This window comes from Lacerta agilis, chromosome 3 (assembly GCF_009819535.1).
Source record: "Lacerta agilis isolate rLacAgi1 chromosome 3, rLacAgi1.pri, whole genome shotgun sequence".
Taxonomy (NCBI): domain Eukaryota; kingdom Metazoa; phylum Chordata; class Lepidosauria; order Squamata; family Lacertidae; genus Lacerta; species Lacerta agilis.
Window position 1 is genome coordinate 75655593 of NC_046314.1, and position 20235 is coordinate 75675827.

The 20235-nt window shown below is 40.8% G+C and overlaps 1 protein-coding gene across 2 annotated transcripts in view; it reads left to right on the plus strand.

Moving 5' to 3' along the window:
• Nucleotides 1-20235, plus strand: part of FMN2 (formin 2) — a 154752-nt gene that overhangs the window by 26538 nt on the left and 107979 nt on the right. Inside the window, exons 3-6 of one of the 2 annotated variants that reach the window (XM_033144343.1) lie at nt 1774-1940; nt 11565-11712; nt 13838-13849; nt 16669-16730. In XM_033144343.1, the coding sequence (XP_033000234.1) occupies nt 1774-1940; nt 11565-11712; nt 13838-13849; nt 16669-16730 (389 nt within the window). The remainder of the gene's footprint in view (nt 1-1773; nt 1941-11564; nt 11713-13837; nt 13850-16668; nt 16731-20235) is intronic. The other variant, XM_033144344.1, reaches the window with a different exon arrangement.

The following is a 20235-nucleotide window of genomic DNA, read 5'->3' on the forward strand; positions in this document are numbered from 1 at the left end:
AACTTTTGCAACATTTTTTTTTTGCCTATACAGTATGGGTCTCTATGTCCTATGGTCTGTTATGCCCCCTTCTGGAAGTTTGTGGGAGGGTTGTTTAGTCTTTTAAAATAGGAACACCACAAAGCCATACATGACAACACACATCATTCAGTAATGTTGAGTTGAAAGGCTAGGGATGGTCACAGGAACTTGGATCACCCTGCAAGATTTTGCAAGGGTATCCCAGAGCTGGCACACTGAGCTGCCCTTGCCCCCATCCTCCAAAGTAAGGCAGTGGACTTCAAAGCTCTTTCTGTGTCAGGTAACCCCAAGCAGCCCTGGCACAAAGGGAGCTTTTATGCTCTCTGCCTTGCTTGGATTTAACTTTCACAATTCCAACCTGCCTGCCTTCAACTGTGTATGGTTGAAATTGCCCAAATTATAAGATGTGATCGTACTGTACTTTGGCTCAGTTGAAAGTGATTGCTTTAATTTGTCAGGACCAATATGAAACCAGTTCACACGACTCCAAAAAGAGATGTAGCATTTTGGACTAAGAGGAATAACATTGTCAAGCTGCTCATTTCATGACTTGTTTCAGATTATTATTTGTATCATCTTGCAGTTTGCCTCTCATTAGGGAGAATTTCCTCGAGCATAAGCAACAATAAATTGTGGTGATTCATTCCAAGCTGATTAACTGTACCAGGCATTCAGAATATCAAGAACTATCATGGTAAATAATACCATCAAGCATCCAACTCTTAAACCTAATGTTCAAAAGAGCTAACCCTTCAGAGGTAAGGCTGCAATTTACCTCACTCCTGTGGTAAACACATACATATTTTTTTAGTGTTCTGAAACAGTGAAAACATTCAAAAAATAGTTTCAGTTGAAAACATTATTTCATCCAGCAATCTCAGGGCTGCCTTTATTGACATAAAGCCCTACAAAGGTTGAAACTAGTACTGTGTGAAACCTTCCCAGTATTTTCATAAGTATATCCACCTTGCCCCCAGAGTGTTCCTGCATGTTTAGAACACTTATCCAAAATGGTGGGTGTGAAATTGTCGTGATGGTATGGTTTTCTTTGCTTCCCTGGATCAGTTTGCGCTTGGTAAACCATGCAGGACATAAAGATAATCTTGCAAATCGGCACATACAGTTTAAGGAGTATTCTCCCTTAATATTTCCTTCCAAGCCATGGGCCCTCCATTCTCTTGAAAGCAAAATTTGGTGGAAAATCTGTGAATCAGAAACCCTGATGTATTTTAATGTCTTACTGTACTAGAGGTAAAGCAGTGTTCACCTTTGAGATTCCAGAATGGCTAATAAAAATTTAGTACACCATGAAACGATAACAGCTAATATACAATAGCAAGATTTATTAACGTGTTGTGTCATAATAACCCTTTTCCTCTGGTAAGGAGAAAGAGGAGAGCAAATGATTGAGTGCCTTTTCTAAGCAGCCAAACAGAAGCTTCCCTTCTTCCTCCATGCTGTCGTGCCACCATGGCCATTGTGACCAAGCCAAGGTCCTTCCACAGAGCATCCAATGGGCCTTCTGGGTGGTTCCCTGAACCTGCTATATTTCCAAGAGGCACCTGAGAACCAGTTTATAGAAACTGCCCTGCCAAGCTGAATGGTGTACACTGGTTGGAGTAATGTTTTTGCAAGGAAGCATCTTTTCGCCTTCACTTTGATTGTGGCTTTCAACCACTAAAATTGTTGTTCTGTTCAAATGGGTTGTTGGATTGTTACTATTTCTTTAACATTTAACATTAATTTTTGCAGGTCGAACTCTGCTGGAAAAGCTATCCAGCCAGCAGGACAATGCACCTCAAGAAGAAGCAGAGAAGCTTTGTTCTTGGATCATTGCAATGGGTCTTCTGCTCCCCTTCAGCGATTGCTTCAGAGAGCCATGTAGTCAGAACACACAGCAAAGTGCACCAACTTTTGATGTAAGTCACAGTGAATTCTTGGGAATATTTATCAACTATCACTAAAGATAGTTCACACATTAATATTCATAATGGCTTGACCCTCTGTGGCAGGATTGGGTGTGACCCATTTCCCCTTGTGGCACCTTGCCTCTGGAACTCTCACTCCAAGGAAGCTTGTCCTTTTGGCACAAGAAGAAAAGTAGTATATAAATGCTTAAAATAAATAATGGAGGAAACTAAGTGGTACCTATTTATCTACTTGCACTTGACCTGCTTTCGAACCGTTAGGTGGGCAGGAGCTGGGACCGAACAACAGGAGCTCACCCCGTTGCAGGGATTTGAACTGCCGGCCTTCCAATCGGCAAGCCCTAGGCTCAGTGGTTTAGACCACAGCGCCACCCACGTCCCCATTATCTCTTAGCCTCCCCCTTATACAGATATCTAGGAGATCGCTTTCTGAAGCCCTTTTTTACATAAGCAAGCAGACATGCCCCAGCAGAAATGGTTTGGCTTCTTTTGAGTGGCACTAATAGTCGTGTAACACAGAGAGTGGCCCTCTATTCACTAGCAGGGGTGGGGGATCAGGAAAAAGGAGTTAGGTAAAATCTATAAATTGTGATTTCAGAAGTTTAATCTCAAATCAAGCTGGATTTGAGTTTCTTGGTGTCTCTGGTAACTTCCCTCTCTCACATCATGGATGTTGCCAAATTGGATTTTAAAAAGGTAAAATAATATTAGAATTGGCGCTGGCCAAGATGCATAAGGGAAACTGTTTTAATGATCAAGAACTTGGCAAAATCTTTTTTATATTATGGATTTTTATATTAAGGATGCATGTTCTGTATTATTTTATTAATAATATTGCCTAATACAGGTTTGCTGTGGCTGTTGGCTAGAACAGTAAACTTATGAACTTGTTGTTGTTGTTCAGTCGTTCAGTCGTGTCCGACTCTTCGTGACCCCATGGACCAGAGCACGCCAGGCACGCCTATCCTTCACTGCCTCTCGTAGTTTGGCCAAACTCATGTTAGTAGCTTTGAGAACACTGTCCAACCATCTCATCCTCTGTCGTCCCCTTCTCCTTGTACCCTCCATCTTTCCCAACATCAGGGTCTTTTCTAGGGAGTCTTCTCTTCTCATGAGGTGGCCAAAGTACTGGAGCCTCATGAACTTGTAATTGATGCTAATTAGTTTAGGTAATGAGCCCTGTCTTCTTGACTAAGGAAATTAAGGGCTCCTGTATGAAAAGGGGGCCTTACACATTAGCTGTGTTATCACTGTCTTTGAAAGTTCCATCTAATACATAGGAGGAGGAACATACCAGCCTAGCCATCTTCAGTTGCTCTATATGATCCTATCCTGCACAACAAAGCTTTCACCATACCTTAAGGGTAAAAGACTGTATGCTTATTGGGAGGGCTGGGAAGAGGCAAGAAGGTTTCAACAAGATCAGTGCAGTGCAAACACAAAAGCAGAGCCAGTCCAAAATACAGTTCCAGTTCCAGGAGAGGGGCCTGAACATGCATGTGAAATGGAGGGGCCTCAGCCACAATTGGCCTGACGCGGCCTCTGTAACACATGTGCCAAGGGGGGCGCTGTTGGCACTGAGACGCCCACACAGGATGTCCCCGTGTGGCTGCCATAGCGTGTGTGCTCGAAGGAGGCCTCAGGTTGCCATGGCAGCAGTGGCAGTTCCCCCCCCCCCAAGCTCCGCTACATGCCTCTAAGGGGCAGTTTGAGAGTTGGTGATCCTAACTGACCCTAGAACTGCTGCAGGCCTTTGAGGACATGTTTTACCTGGAGAGCAAGTTTGTCACAGACCAGAACCAAGTTGTGAGTGGGGGAAGGGGAGCTGCTTGTGGGGTGAATGCACATAGTGTTCAACAATATTTGGAAACATTTTGTCATGCAATGTACAATTATCATGGGATGCATTCGCTGCTACAGGATTGCGGTGGCGGTCATAGGCCACAGGAATAGGTACACTTATGGGGGGAAAGAAGCGTGTAAATAATTGAGTCATGATGCAGAGGCAAAACCTCGAGTTCAGAGGCAGTCTACCTCTTAATGTCAGGTGCTGTGGGGGAAATAGCAGGGGAATGTGGGCATGCCCTGTTTGTTGGGCTTCCACAGAAGAAGCATTTCAGCTGGAAAAAGGATTCTGGATTAGGTGGAACCAACTTGCACTGATCCATCATGGCAGGACTAGGAATTCATGTGTCTCGGGGAGGGAAGCAAACTTAATATTGCAATCTGCAAAAATATTTTTTTTGGGGGGTGTAGCATGCCAAAGGGCTCAGCTCCTAGGAGATGGTGCCCCTGGTGAGTGAGGTGTGTCTGTCATAAGTAATCTAAAAGCATGCCTGTTTATCTGGGCTTTTGCTGAAAGGCACTGTTCTTGGCCACCCTGAGATCACTGCTTAAGATAACGGTTTTAACTGTTTTTACACTTAAAAAAATGTTTTATCATTGCTACCCTGGGCTCCTCAGGAGGAAGGGTGGAATATAAATTGAAGTAGTAGCTGAAGCAGTGTCTGCTACCTGATATGGTTGCCTTACTCTGAGTAATCATAGGACTGGTCCTGATGTATCGCTTTTCCTTCTGAATCCAGTGTTTTCTAAAATGCTTTAATATTATAGTGTCCAGATCAAGGGAAGTAATACTACCAAAATATTCTGCCTTATTCAGACCACACTTGGAATACTGTGTCCAGTTCTGGGCACCACAATAAGATGAATGTTGACAAGCTGGAATATGTGCAGGGGAAGGCAACCAAGATGATCAGGGGTGTGGAAACTAAGCCTTATGAGGAATGGTTGAAGGAGCTGGGTATGTTTAGCTTGGAAAAGAGGAGACTGAGAGGAGATAGGATAGCCATCTTCAGATATCTTAAGGTCTGTCACATGGAAGAGGGAGCGTGCTTGTTCAGGAACTGTTCAGGAGTGTAACAGACTCCCACAAGAGGTGCTGGACTCTCCTTCCTTGGAGGTTTTTAAACGGAGGTTGGATGGCCATCTGTCATGGATGCATTAGCTGAGATTCTGACATTGCAGGGGGTTGGAGTAGTTGACCCTTGAGGTCCCTTCCAACTCTAAGATTCTATGAAATATGTGTTGAAGTAGTGCAGCTGGAGAATAATCAAAATAGAGCTAATGTACAGAGCAATTTTTGGCATAATTTTTAGTTGATTAGAAGAAGCAATAATAGCAATATCTCCCCCTTATATCCTGTAATTTCTGTTTAGCGTAGCCTCTGTGTAGTTTTCCGTTTCCCCCAGCTAATTCAGTACTGCTGACTAAGGCTCCTTCTAACATCCTTATAACCAGTTTGGGCAGGTCTGTGTGAATTGATCTCAGTGCTATTTCTATCGCATGTTAACCCTTTCAGGGCAGACTGCTTTTACCTTTGGGTCTTTCTTCCCAAACCTGTGCGTAGCATTGTGAAGAGGCACCGGCATTGCATTGAGTTGCAATGACTTTGCTGATTATATGTGCTGTAAGACTTCGATAGCTACTTATTTATTCATGAGATGAGTCTGTCTACGTCAGTAAAGATACAGACAAGATAATGACACTCCCTGAATTCAGCTTGGAGGTCATGTACACTTGTTCCTGGCAGTAAGTACCATGTGAGCTTAACTGTTAACAATGCAGCAACTGAATTATTATCGATGGCTAGGTGGGAAGCCACTATTTTGTAAGCTGGCATGGAAATGCATTTGATGGATAACTGAGGTTGTTTGATTAAATGTAATGAAAAGAGATATGGTACCATTACTGATTCAGAACTGGAAGGGTGCTTTCAGCTTATGCAGGCAAGTAGCTTGCCTCACCCATGTAGGATAGCTCTGCAGTTTTAAAGAACCAGTCAGAATTGCTGTGTAATAGTATATGTACGCATGCATCCTTATTTTGTTGATAGCTATATATATACCAGGCAGATAGGTTTTTAAAAGTTACCATGCCTTTAAAAAAAATCATCTGGTTTGTTTCATTAGTGGGCAGATTATTAACTGGGGAAAACTGGACACTTCTTACATATCCAATAATTTGACTATGGTAAGATAAGGGCTTGTCATCCTGGACTGAAAAAGTTGTATGCAGAGTAAAAAATAAATAAATGCAAATTTGTATTTAGCAAATGAGATGAAAGCACAGTGGGGCCGACAATATAGAAAACCTTACTGCCTTGTGCACTTTTCAAACAATCTGGTTTGCCATAAGAATTCTTATTTTTAATATTGCAGTCAGTACTGTTATGCTAAGATTTGGTATCTTTATTTATTCTCGATCTTCCACGGCCATGCATACTCAGTTTTGTTTTAGAAAGTTTAGTATGTGGTGTAAAAAGACGTAAACCTGTAGTCTGTAGACTACCTGACATTTAGAAAATACCTGAAGGCAGCCCTGTTTAGGGAAGTTTTTAATCTGTGATATTTTAATGTATTTGGGCAGGGTACAAATAAATTATTATTATTATTATTGTTATTGTTATTGTTATTGTTATTGTTATTGTTATTATATATGTGCAAATGCTCCTCTTCATTTTAGAGCACAAGGAAATTAGAGATGGTAGACTCATTGAACCTACCTCTAAAACCAGGTTTACAAAATCCCCCAATTTAAATTTAGCTAGACCTTGCTTGAATTTCATTCACTCTTCATTTACAATTGAACATATAATTCCGTGCCTTGACGTAGGGTTTTCTCTGAAAATTGAATGCTATTATTTTGTGACTGAGAATACTGTTGGTGTCGAAAATCCACAATAGTTTGCTTCACTTATCCCTGTATCATTTGGCTAACAATATAACTCAACATTGCTAAATGCAGCCATCTGCATTAAATCCCACTGCACATTAGAACACTAGAGACAAAATTGTCTAAAGCAGCATTCCACCCCTTTCCCTGTTGATGGTGCTTATAACACTAGAGTTAAACATTTTCCTTTTCATAACCCTATGAGGCAAATCAACATTACTCTTATTTTATCCATGGAGAAACTGAATCTGAGATAGTGAAAGGCACAGGGCTAACCTGGTTGCCTAAGTTGACATTTAATTCAGATATATAGCCATTAAATGTTTCTAATTTTCGGGACTTCCGGCGAGGACGCCATTGCTGACGGTCAAGGGTCGTTTCGGCAGCGAGACGACCCTGGCCTTCCCGGGGGTAGGAGCTCCGCTACCGCACAGCGGGCTCCGTTAAACCGCGGGTCGAGCGCCCCGTGGCACGGGCTCTCCAGCTGGCCCAAAATCGCGCTGAACCCTTCTCCCGTTCCCCTTGTAAAAGGGGGGTGGGAGTGAAGGGACAACGGCGCGGGGCTGTGGAGGCTATGCCCCAGCCGGGTTGGCGAAGTGGCGGCTGCCGCCTGCAATGAGCATGTTGTTCTTTCCGAATTTGAAGAAAAAGAAGAAGAACCCCGTAAGCCATAAGTACGGAGGTTAAATTGACTCAAAATTTATCAATTGGCTTTCCGGGAGGAATGTAAAAAGGAAGCCCATTCCTCTCCCTGCTGAATGGAAGAAAATAACAAAGTTTCTAACTGCTGCTGCATTAGTGGATACATTGTCTCTACGGAGCTCTTTGACAAGTTTGATCGGCTGAATCCCCGTTAGGGGAACTAAGAAGTTGGAAGTATTTCTTCTTTTAAGATGTTGGATTATAATCTTTTCACCCTGATTTGGGGGGAAATGGTGGCTGAAACTTGTGGTTAAAGATGGAAAAGTACTGAAACTTGATATCCCCTGCCTACTTCTACCATGCTTGGTTTCGTTTTTAAACTGGCTTTAGATCCGGGTATGACCCATGGACAAAAGATAATTCTTCTGAAGTTAGAACTGTTAAACCAGAAATTAGAATCGTTGAAGCAGAATGCTGATGAAAAGTGTTTTGCAACGGGAAAGACGTCTGAGAACTTTACCAAACTGGAAGGAAACCTTGCCAGGGAACTTGAGGAAATATTTGAGCAACAATATAAAGTGACTACGCAACTCCAAGAAGAGGGAAAATCCTGTTGGTGTGAGAGGCCCAGGGTTGAAAGACATACTATATCCGATTTCTGGGGTGAGAGCCCAGAAATGAAGGGAAAACAGTTTTGGAAATTACAATTAGAAGATGATTGGAAGTCTGAAATGGAGATGCTGGAAGATGACGTTTTGTGTCCCCTGGAGTTCTCTGCAAGGATGTTTGTGGACTGTGTTCTGGCTTTTGGCTATAAAGAAAAAGAGGACATTCTGGACAATGATGGAAGGAGGTGGAGAGAAGCCTGGTGGGTGATCACGAGATGGCGAAGTAAAATGGATAGAAGAGGGATAGGGTGAAAAAAAATTTAAAATGTAATTAGGACGGCTCATCATGGTACCCTGAAGTCAGTGTGTTAAGATATTTCTGATTTGAATTAGTGAAGAGATACATGGATTGATTATTAGCAGTAGTTTAAGTAAAATAAGATAGTAAGATTTGATTTAAGAAGAAATATTTTGTGTTATGAAGTTAAACTATATATTAAGAAGTTATATTTGGATTAATGGATTTAAATTTTAGAGACGAGAAGTTATTAAAGTAAATTAGAATTGGAAGCACAGGAGAGAAAACGGGGGAAGTCCCCTAAGAAGATTTGAAACAAGATTTTTTAATAAGTGAAAGGAATGTTGGTGTTCCAGTGTAGGTTTGTATTTCTGTTATTTTTGTTTTGATTGTTGTATTTGTTGTTGTGTTTGTTTTACTGTATTTGTATTTGTTTTTGTGGAAAACCAATAAAATCTTTGTTAAAAAAAGTTTCTAATTTTCAGTTGGTTATAAGTCAAGCTTTTTTTATAAAAAAATTTATTTTCAACAATGAACAACAACATAACAAACATATAAACAAATACAATCAAGAATAAAAAACAACAACACACAATAAAAACAACAAAAGCATAACAAAGAAAAACTTATACATACCTAAGACAGAAACATAACATACTATTGTTCAATTCTAGTATCATCTCTTCTTTCAAAATGGGGGGCTTCCCCCGTACCCTCTGCTGCGTTCATAATCAATATACTTTGGTAACTTTGTAACTATTTCTTAACATTAACAACTATTCTTAATATCCTTGAAAACACTAATTAGACCTAATGTTTCTTTACATAAACCACATTTCTTAAGTGTTTCTATATATTCAAAATCATTCATAACATTATTTCTTGTGTACTATTTTCAATTACATCAACTAGCTAAAGCCATTTTAACAAACTGATTCTGCTTCAGATATCCAACTTCTCACGATTTTTTAAATAGTCCTTAAATTTCTTCCAGTCCTGTTGCACCTTCTCCTCCCTCTGGTCTCGGATTCTCGCGGTCAGTTCAGCAAGTTCCATAAAGTCCATAAGCTTCATCTGCCATTCTTCCACTGTCGGGAGCTCTTCACCCTTCCAGTTTCTTGCAAGTAAAATTCTAGCAGGTTATAAGTCAAGCTGTCTGCCCCTGCCTTTTTAATTTTCACACACAAAGGGTCCCCCCCCCACAACTTGCTTGACCACCGTTAAAAATAAATTATGGTAGTTACTGGTCTTGGCAATGCCCCTTTGATATGGGGCATTAAGTAAAGCTTGTGTTGTCTGTCTTACTCATGAGGAAGGGCCATAGCTCAATGGTAGAGTATCTGCTTTGCATGCTGAAAGTCTCAGGTTCAATCTCCAGCATCTCCAGTACTCTCTCTGAAACTTTGGAGAACCAATGTCAGTCAGAGTATGTAGTAGTGTGATAGACAGGTCATTGGTCTGACTTAAGGACTCGGCTACATTGGTAAAGAAAAAAAGCTTTATATGCATTATAACGCTGTAATAGCAGATGGCGCTGTGGAGTCCCATCTTTCGCCAATGGGATTTCCCTTTATGAAGTTTGCAACCTGTTTAACTGAATTGCTTTTTTGATGGGTCTAGATACAGCCTTAGTTTAATGGAGTTTCCTTGATTCATATGGTTTTTCATTTCAAAACGTGTATTTCACCCTGTCATCTGTTCATCAATCATAATAGCATGCAGAAACATTTATAATATGATTTTTGGTGTAACTGTGGTGTTTATCTTATTATTTAGTTGTTTTGTTAATAGTGTTGCATAGATGGTAATTGTTTTATTTGGGATTTGGGATCTCTCCCCCCCCCAAAAAAAATCTCTTATTGGGTCTTATTGGGTCAAAGGTTAAATTATTGCTGAATTATTGCTGAGATTTCAAGGTGCACTGCCTCTATCCTTTTGTTTTAAACATCAATAAATAACCTCTTTATTACACAGAACATCCTTGTACCACAGGCTCACAAAAGGTTTTCATTCCTTTAAGGGGTCTGTTGTGTGTGAAGACCCCCAAAACCACCCCTAAATGAAGACACAATAGACACAGATTTTAGTTTAAGGTTTTTGACATTTAATTTTGGCCACAACTTTATTGCTTACAGCCCTCCCATCACAGGTCAGGGAAATAAACAACTACCTGACATTCAGAAAAAACCTGAAGGCAGCCCTTTTTAGGGAAGTTTTTAATGTTTGATATTGTTGTATTTGGTTTCTGTTGGAAGCCGCCCAGAGTGGCTGGGGAAATCCAGCCAGATGGGCGGGGTACAAATAATAAATATTATTATTATTATTATTATTATGTGAGTGGTTGCTTAGGCATTGGTTCCAAACCACCTGAACCTGCACGGTGGCAGGAACAGGACTGACACTGGCCACCACCATATGTCAGTAAGGGAAAGCATCCTGGGGGAGCGAAAACTCATTCGATCTCACAGCTCAACCCAGACGCTCCCAGGGGCTCTGGCATGGCCCTAACCCCTTGATAGGGTTTGGACAAAAGCAAGGTGAGCCTCTGGATTCCTTTAACGGAATTCCCTAGCAGCAGCAATGGAGGGGCAGGCATAGCCAACCACGTCCCTTCCCCAAAACATTGAACCAAATGCCTAACCGCCAACCTTACAAAGTTGTGACGATTTGCTACATGGTAGGCAAAAACCAAGTGGCACCAACCAATCAGCCAAATGGCAAAATTCCTACCGGGCCCCTGCTCCAAAACAGACAACCCCTAGACAGGCATAGTAAGGCCATAAGAACAACCCTAAATATAGGGAGAGGAGGGCGGGTGATACGTCACAAGAAAGTGAAACTCTCCAGCAACGTGCAGCAGCTTAATTAGCCCCTCAGCAGCCAATAGCCAACCCAACTTACCAAATGTCTGCCCCAGCAACAGAGGGGCAACCAATGAGGTGTTGTGGCCATCCAAACGGTCCTGCCCCACAACAGGGAGGCAGTTTCTGGTGATCTCACTGCAATACGTGCCCTCCATGATGGAGGACCCGACTTTTGGAATGCATTTTAGGATTATCTAGAGACACCTAGTTCAGAAGTATTGCCCTGAAATATTTGTGCTAGCTCTATGGTATAGTTCAATGGACAAATATAACTATGGGTTTTCTATTGCTGCTAACTCTGAACCAAGAATTTCAAGTAAACTTTAAAAAAAAAACTCCAATAACTAGAAATTTCATAAGATCAAAGAAAGTACTGATGTAGCACTGGGTAATTAAATAGGCACTGGAGGCAATAGCTTTGGAACTTGAAGAGATGTAATATTTATTTTTATTTTGTAAATAATTACAGCAAGATCAGCTTTATACTTGGGCTGCAGTCAACCAACCCACACACTCATCAGATTACATTGAAGGAAGATTTCCAAGGAGAATTCCATCAGTGTGGCCCCCTCCAAAGCCTCCAGATGAAGGACAGAGAGTGAAACATGCAGAAACAGGTAAGGCCTGAAAGTGCAAATGGAACGTATTACTTAGCTTGGAATCATGGGTTTAGATCCATAAACATGGCAGCTGTAAAAATTTAATAGTGGTTCTTTCCCATAAATCTGTGCAAGAGCTAACAAAAGTGTGATGTGCAACGCCTTACGGTAGCACACGTTTCTAGTAATAGTTCAAGAGACCACTCAAGATTTTCTGCACTCATGTGAATTTCAGTTTTGTTTAATTTTTCATGCAAGGATTTTGCCCCAAGTCAGAAAAAGCCATTCTGTGCACAGAAGAGGACTTCCATTCATGGAAGACTTGCACCTTCATATCCAATCTAATAAATAAAAAAAGATTTTATTTTATTTTAAAGCTGAGTTTTATTCTGTGGCAGGAGTGTACATTCAGAAAAGATTTTGATGAAATGATGAAAAATGGCATTTGGTTTTATCGAACTACAGGTCTGTAACATGACATGACATGAGCCACTGTGACTCTCTAGTGGTTTCTTCCTTCTCAAAGTCTCAGCATGAGTTTTGTCTTAACACTCCTAAAAACCCAAATTTTCACTCAATGAGTAGACCTGTATCTGGGGAAGAAGATGGGAAGAAAAAGGTTCAATATTCAATTTACAAAAAAAGAGATTCCAACTAAACATTAAGAAGAACTTTCTGACAGTAAGAGCTGTTCAACAGTGGAACAGACTCCCATGAGAAGTGGTGGGCTCTCCTTCCTTGGAGGTTTTAAAGCAGAAGTCATGTATGATCTAGTTAAGATTCCTACTTGCAGGCAGTTAGACTAGTTCAGGGGTCGGCAAGGTTTACTTTGCCTGGGCCAGTTCACTCCAGTGGAGATCCCTCCGTGGGCCGGATGCGATTTCCAGTGCCGTGGAAGCGAGTCCCCATGCCGCGCCGGTTTAGCACAGTGTGTGGGGACTCGCCGTGTGGGCAGCTCGGTTCGGGGGCCGGTTAAACAACCCCCATGGGCCGCTTGTGGCCCATGGGCCTTAGGTTGCTGGCCCCTGGACTAGATGATCCCCAGAGTCCCTTCTAACTATGATTCAGCAGCTTCTCTTGGTATCAGTTAACAATTTTTCATTAGAGATTTTATTTCAGATATTTCTAACCCACATTTTATTCAATATATTTCTAATCCAAATTCTCAAGGTGGCTAACAAACATTGAAAGCCACAAAAGGGGGGGAATCCAGTATATCTTCTTACAAATAACATCAAAAAATATTTCCAATTGTTACATTTGAAGCTCCAAAAGAATAGATGATTTCTCAGTGCCCATGGGATTTATTCTGCTTTCTGAACACCAGGCAGGAGCTGCACAATCATTCTGTCATCTACTTTAGCATTGTGAAGTACCAATGACAACAAATGACAGGGCTTCTTCTCGGGTAGCAGCTACCAACCATCTAGTAAATGAGATTGTCATAGATGCTACCACTGCAGCTGCTGCCTCCTCCTTTATTTTTGTCTCCATGCCAAAATGGAGCAGAACCAGTAGCTAAGGAAGGTGTCGCAGCACATGATGTGCATGGGCAGGCAGGGCTGTCTAATGGCTGTCTAGGCAAAGTGCTTACCTTCCCATCCCAACATTTCCCAAGTGGCAGTGCACCACTGTGAATGCATCAAAGTATGAGTTCCAAATATAATATGGAAAAAGTCAAGCTGTTTTCAAACAGTTCTTGGAGAAAGGTTGTATCTGAATTAAGGGTACTCCTATTGTTTGTTGATCAGGCCACTCCACAATTAGCACTGAATGGAATGTTCTTTCCATTTTTATTTTTATTTTAATAATTTCAATTACCGCACTGAATGGGATTTTCTAGCTGGATCCAAACCCTAAAAGCTATCCAATGATGCCATATCTGTTGAATATACTTATGTACACTTTCCCCACAAGGCTATAAGCAGAAATTATATTGAATCAGCAGCCTGTGTGATGTCATGTTTTTTGTTTTGTTTTTTAGCAGGTCACCCAAATAGTTTGGCTCTTGATTGTACTGCACATTTAAAATATAGATGAAACAATTTGGTATTGGCTTTTATTGTCCAAACTGATGTGAGTTAATGAAATTGCTCCTAAGTGAAAGTAATTTTGTGAACTTTTTTTATATGCATGCTAATAGAAGATGAACAGGGTAAGTAATGGGCTATATGATGAATTTATATAACGAATTTAACAGGAAAGTTAAACTGTATGTAAATGAGAATACATGATATATGTTAACTAGTCAGATAATCATTGTAACCTATTCAAAAATATCAGTCCCGGGGGTGGAATCCAGCTGGTACTGCTCTGCTAGCAGAGGGCATTTCTCATTAAAAAAAGGAAGGAGGCAATTTCTCTCCCAAACAGCCCCCTTCAGATCTGCTTTGAAAAGACTCCCAACCACTCAAAACTTATTTTGGGAGAGATGGAAGGTTGCAGTAGAAAATGCCTCCCTTCGTTTTCTGCTAATGGATGCTTTCCATCATCAGAGCAAAACCAGCTGGATTCCACCCAGAAATGCTAATGGAAAATTAAGCATCTTAATGCAAAATATTACAATATGGAGGTTTCTAACTTCCTTGTTCTACTGTTTCCTGCTTTGCTGTTCCACTACTTATTTTTCAAGGCATGTTTCTAAAGTGTATATAAGGGTACATTTGCATGTACATTTTGCCACTGGAATTATATCTTAAGCTTATAAGGTTTCCATTTCAACAGTAGCAATTTGATTTTGCACCAATAAAAACACTGTAATTGCAAGCATGTATGTGCAAGTGCATTAAAGGAGAGAAGCTGGTGCTCAAGTTTAGATGATGCACATACTTGCAACAGAAACTTCTGTCAGCTTTTTGAGCTTTCACTTCACCCACCTCCAGCCATTGTCAGAGCTCTTCTGATGTCACAAATGACAGATGATTTTAGTAAAAAGAGGTCCTATGGGAAATATTTCCAAGTAATGCAATCTAATCATGGTATAAAATTATACTAAGCAGGAGAGATTTCAAGCATCTTTAATATAGCTGTGCGCCTTGCCTGTTGGCTGCTGTATCACAAATGCCAATTGCATTCTGTATCCTGGGAAACCAATTAGTATTCACCCTTTCAACCAAAGCAATAGCACTTTAAACAGCTTTTGAAAAAGTAAACTGGCCTGACCCATGTGAAAAATAAAAAAGAAAGTATAAGGCATGCAAAATATTATTTAATAATCCAATGTGAACACATTTGCTTAGGTGAGGAAAAACAGATGGAAATAGGATAGCAATATTTTACAAAGACTTGGGAGAGACTGCTGACCTAAGAATCAACAATAAATCATTGAGAAACAAATGTACTCCTACTTATTGCCAAAATTCACATAGCCCAAGTGTTTGGTGTGGGGACACTATACTTGAGTCCAGAAGTCCTGGGCTACAAGCCCGTCAATGGCAGTTGCTTTGGAAAAATGGAAGCAGGTGGGGTATTTTTACCCAAGCATTTGAGGGGTGAGTCTCCTCTGGATTACTGACATTGTCACAGTTTGCTGCAATGCATTGTTTTAGATGCAATAATGAATTTTGATGTAGATGTGGATTGTGTTTTTGTATTGTCTTTATTTAGTAGTGTGATTAAAGTCTGATGATGATGATGATCAACTCTAGTTCTTCCGTGGTGAAAATGTCACATATGAAACTGCCTTATTCTGAGTCAAACCACTGGTTTATCTAGCCCTGTGTGGGCACCAGCTCTTCAGGGCAACAGGCAGAGGTGTTTCTCAGTTCTGCTACTTGATTTTTTTTTTTAAAAAAAAAGTTGGATCACACCCAAGATCTTCTTGCTGAAAGCATGTACTCTACCACTGGGGCATAGCCCCCTTCAGTTGTGGCCTATAGCTGTTATAAAATGTTCTACATAGCACCTTTGGCCGCATGGAGAGATAGTCACCTGTAGTCTCCAGTCACGTTGTCAAATACCTGCAGTTCCAGTCAGGACAGAAGGGTAGTCTGGTACTACTTGACTCACCAATATAAAAAGTATAAAGCTGGTCACACAAAGGTTTTTAACAAACCATCACTTCTTACATCGCTGTGTCCTTCCACCCAGAAACAGACACAAATGTAGGAATACACTCCTCAAACAATAACATTGTATGGTTCTGATACACAATTTCTACTTTAAACTGCAGTGGGATAAAATCTGTATTTTCAGATAGTTTTCAAGTTTGTTTGTTGTTGCTCAAGATGCATATTACTGAGAGTAGAAACAGTAATAGTAACAACAACAACAACAACAACAACAACAACAACAACAACAACAACAACACAATTTGTTTACCACCCTTCATCTGAAGATCCCAGGGCAGTTCACAACAGAGAGCCACATTTTAGTCATTTTTCCAAAAAAAAGATTGCCTGGGATTTTAACTGATTTTATATCTACTGCTTTTTGTATTTTTACTGTTGCTACGAAAGTTGCTTTTTTGATGTTTTTGATCTGTTTTATATTTGTTTTGTGGTTCTCTTTTGTAGGGTATCTTGAAGATCTAGATTAATAAAATTATGGTTTTTTTAAAAAAAACCCAGAAAAATACAAAATGAGAATGCAAAAGACATAATAAAAAAATGATTTGATTTCGACCTGTTTTTCGGATGTAATTTAATTACTGTTTGATTTTATACTAATGTTATATATCTGATGTTAACTTCCCTGAGCCCAACTTCAGCCGGGGAGCGTGGGATATAAATAAACGTTGTTTTTATTATTATTATTATTATTAACAAACCAATTATGCCCTTACACAAAGACATTTAAAAACTATAGAATGTTAATCACCTGAATGCCTGGTTGAAGAGAAATAGTTTTGACTGGTTGCCTCATGATAAATAATGAAGGCACCAGGCAAGCCTCCCTGGATAGAGCACTTCACAAGTTAGAGCATAGTTGCTTCTAACAGTGAAAGTAACTCTGAATATTTACTTTCCCATCTAGGATGTGAAGCTGCCACTGTGGCAAGAGAGACAGAACATACAGAAGATGTTCAACAGGTACAGGTAAGTTCTTGGTAGGAGAATAAACCTGTGGTTTGAATCCAATGACAACTTATATTTTATTTCTGAAGGAAAATAATATTAATTTTACAAGTGGCTAAGGAAAAGTAAGTTTCTTACATTTATTATACTGGAAGAATACCTACTTGCTTGTCTGGTGATATTGAGTTGCTGTCTTGTGGGATTCCTGAAACTCATGCCATTAAAATTATGCAGAATTTTGAAAATAAGATCATGCTGTGAATTAATCTTAACTATTGTCCAATTCACATATGTGCACCCTTCATAGATGAAAGCTTTAGGTTATTGAGCTCTCGATGACTCTAAGCTGTATGTGTGAACAAATACTGTATTTGAGGAGATGTGAAGTGATATGAAAATGGTGCTGATCTGACACCCCAAGAAGAAGAATGTAAGACATAAGTAGTCCATTACTCCTCTGTGCATTCTAATGACGCTGCCTTTTCTTTTCAAGGAGTCTCAGTGGTGCTCAGAAAGTGGTGCATATTCTGTATTGCCAGCAGTGCTGAGGAAAATATATAACATATATCTGCCAATCCACTCTAGGACTCTTTGGCACAAAAAAGCAAAAACAAAACCACAATGCCCATCCTAATCTGGTCATTCTTAAATGGATATATATGTGATCATCTTATTGCAGGCTTTGAAATTACCCCCTGGCCCAGCAACTCCACAATTTTCAGTCACTGCAACAATAGCCTCTGATGGTACCTACTGGCAACCTGAATCATTTGCTAGTGGTATTGCATGACATCATCCATCCCAACCCCAAGCAGGGTACATTTTTTATCTCACTAGACGTGAGCATCTTTCTCAAGAATGAAAGTGAGAAAGCGTTCTTTGTGCCATACACTTAGCTGCAAACTCTAAAAAGAGGCACCTGACTCTTCCTCTTCCTTCTTACTGCTCTTCCTTCAGGAACTGTTTTTGCTTAAGAGATTTCAGTAGGAGGTCATCTATGTGTGGGATAGGTACAGAGCCAGAATAGTCTCACTGGAGCATCCCCTTGCCTGTCTAGCTCCATGGAGCAACTCCTAACCCATGTAGTATACAGACAGGTCACTAGCCTGCAGCCTTATACAGACATGCATACAATCTCAAAATGCACAGCTCAAATCAGGCCCACACAGAGAGTGGGAAGCAGGGCACATTTGCTCCAGGCCTCAGAGGACAAAGCTGGTCGAGGAGGCCTACCAGGGGCCTGTCATGCCAAGACAGTGCCTCCCAGCTGACTTAATGGGCAAAATACCTGTGCCTGTCCTTATGCACTGCATGCCTTCAATAGTAAAATTGGGACTAATGAGTACTAATGTGTAGCATCAGATCAGACTAGGCGGTGGTGTCGCGGTGGCATGTCTCATGGACAAGACTCCTGCCACGGGTCTCAGATAAGCTCTGCATAGGCCTGGCTCACATACTGTTGTAACTCTAACACTTAACAGCCATCTGAAAAAGCTTGTGAAAACAAATATATCTGTATTTGTGTCTTGAAAGTACAAATAGTATGCATTCAAACTGTTAAATGTGGCTTGCTGCTGCGATCCACTGTTTGTGTGTGCTCCCTGTACATGCACTGAGGTATTTTCTGTGTATGGTCAGAGAGACATTCTGTTCTGTCCTTTTCAGCTCAATCTGCTGTAAGTTATAGGAGGGGTTTGCTTTTATTTATTTATTTATTTATTTGTACCCCACCCATCTGACTGAGTTCCCCCAGCCACTCTGGGCAGCTTTCAGCATATATAAAAACATAATAACATCAAAAAGTATCTTGTTCCTACTGCTGTCCTATTGTAGTACCCACATGGTACAGTAACTTATTCAGGAGATGGCATGCCTGCTTCTCCATTGTGCATTTAGAATTCCCTAACTAGATGTGATGCTAAATGGGGCACATGGAGTTCAAATTAGAAGGGAGGGGGATTTATTTAGGACTGCAGCACGTGAGGAAGGCTTTTAAACCATTTTCTCTCCTGACACAGGCCCAATGAAAATTTCCCTTAAGCTTTAAGGTGGAAGTAGGGGAGAGCTCCCATAAGCAGCAAAGAAAGCTTTCTTCACAGGTGTTGCATGCCACCCCAATCTCTGAGTGGTGTGAGATTCCAGGTGTTCCAGGCACATTAACAAGGGTTTGTGTTTCCCTTTGGAAGGAGGCACAGCAGGGACTGTGGTGTCTTTATGATATATGGGTTATATCGCTATGAGCCTATGATGGAGGGGTTCACAGCATTGACACCCCAAGAGGGTCTTGTTTCTTCCATAGCTGTAGTCTCCTCCAGCTTTTCTGCCTTTAACAGCCTGCAACCTTTTTTTCTATGCCCCCCCCCCAGCTAACTAGAAATGTTTCATACTCTGCCTTTGTCTTCTGACTAACTCTGAGTTGAGTTACAAAGCCCCTTCTCTTTGGCTTTCCTAATAGCTCATCGTCTTCTGTCAGTTCTCCTAATGGCCCCTCACCCCAGGCAATTTGCTTATCAGGAAACTGGCCTGGCTTATATTTTAACATTTGCTGAATCAAGGGGTTCAGTGTCTGGCACCCAGAAACTCATAACAGGGTGGTGGTGTCCAAAACGCTTAATACCGTCTGGCACCCACAGACTCATAACACAGTGCTAATAGTTGGGTGTGGTAGTTCATAATTACTGCAGTGGGGGGAGGGGTTCAGACCCCTCCCTGTGTAACTTGATCCTGATGAAAATCTGACCCTCCCCTGCAGCAGTTCTTAATGGTAAAAGAAGCAAATAACAAGTTCAAGTGACACATTTAGCATCGTATTTTTGTTTGGCTTTAAACCAGCTCATAACCTCCGTAATTTCTGTTACATTCTATTCCATTTGAATCATTTGAAACTTCATAATTTGGGTTGTTTTGGGGGGGGGGGGAGGGGGGAGGACCAATTTTCTCTGGAAGTTTATCTGAATCCCATGAGCAGAACTCACTGTATTCACTTATTGGTGTAGATTTGCTTTATCCATAAGGGAAAGCATGCTATTTTCTGATCTTGGTTAGTCTCACTGTAACCCTGTTAGGTTACAAATGTGGAATAGAGACTGAGACTGTGGCTTGGCTGATGAATGTGCTGACAGCAACTTTGGACACTGAAATAAGCTGGGGTAGAGGAAGTGCAAGTGAGTTGTATCTTTTCTTTTGCTTGTTTTGGATGTTTAGAACCAAGGGTGTACACTTTTCAACTTTCCAGGGTAGTTCTGGGCCAAAATTCCGAAAGGTGGGAGTGTACTCCTGAAGATTAGGTTAGATATTTCACTCAGAAAATTTCTACACAATAAGTACATGCGTCATACATGAACACAGTTTGAAAACCACCACTATAACTATTCATATCCACACCTCCAAGTTGAGCATGCAGAAGAGGCTGGTTTAGGTTACTTCCACTAACCTTTAAGTCCCTATCCTGCTCCCTTCTACCTGGCCTAAGATGAAGGGCGAAGAGTGGGCAGGTATATTAAGCATCTTTTCCCACACTTGTTCT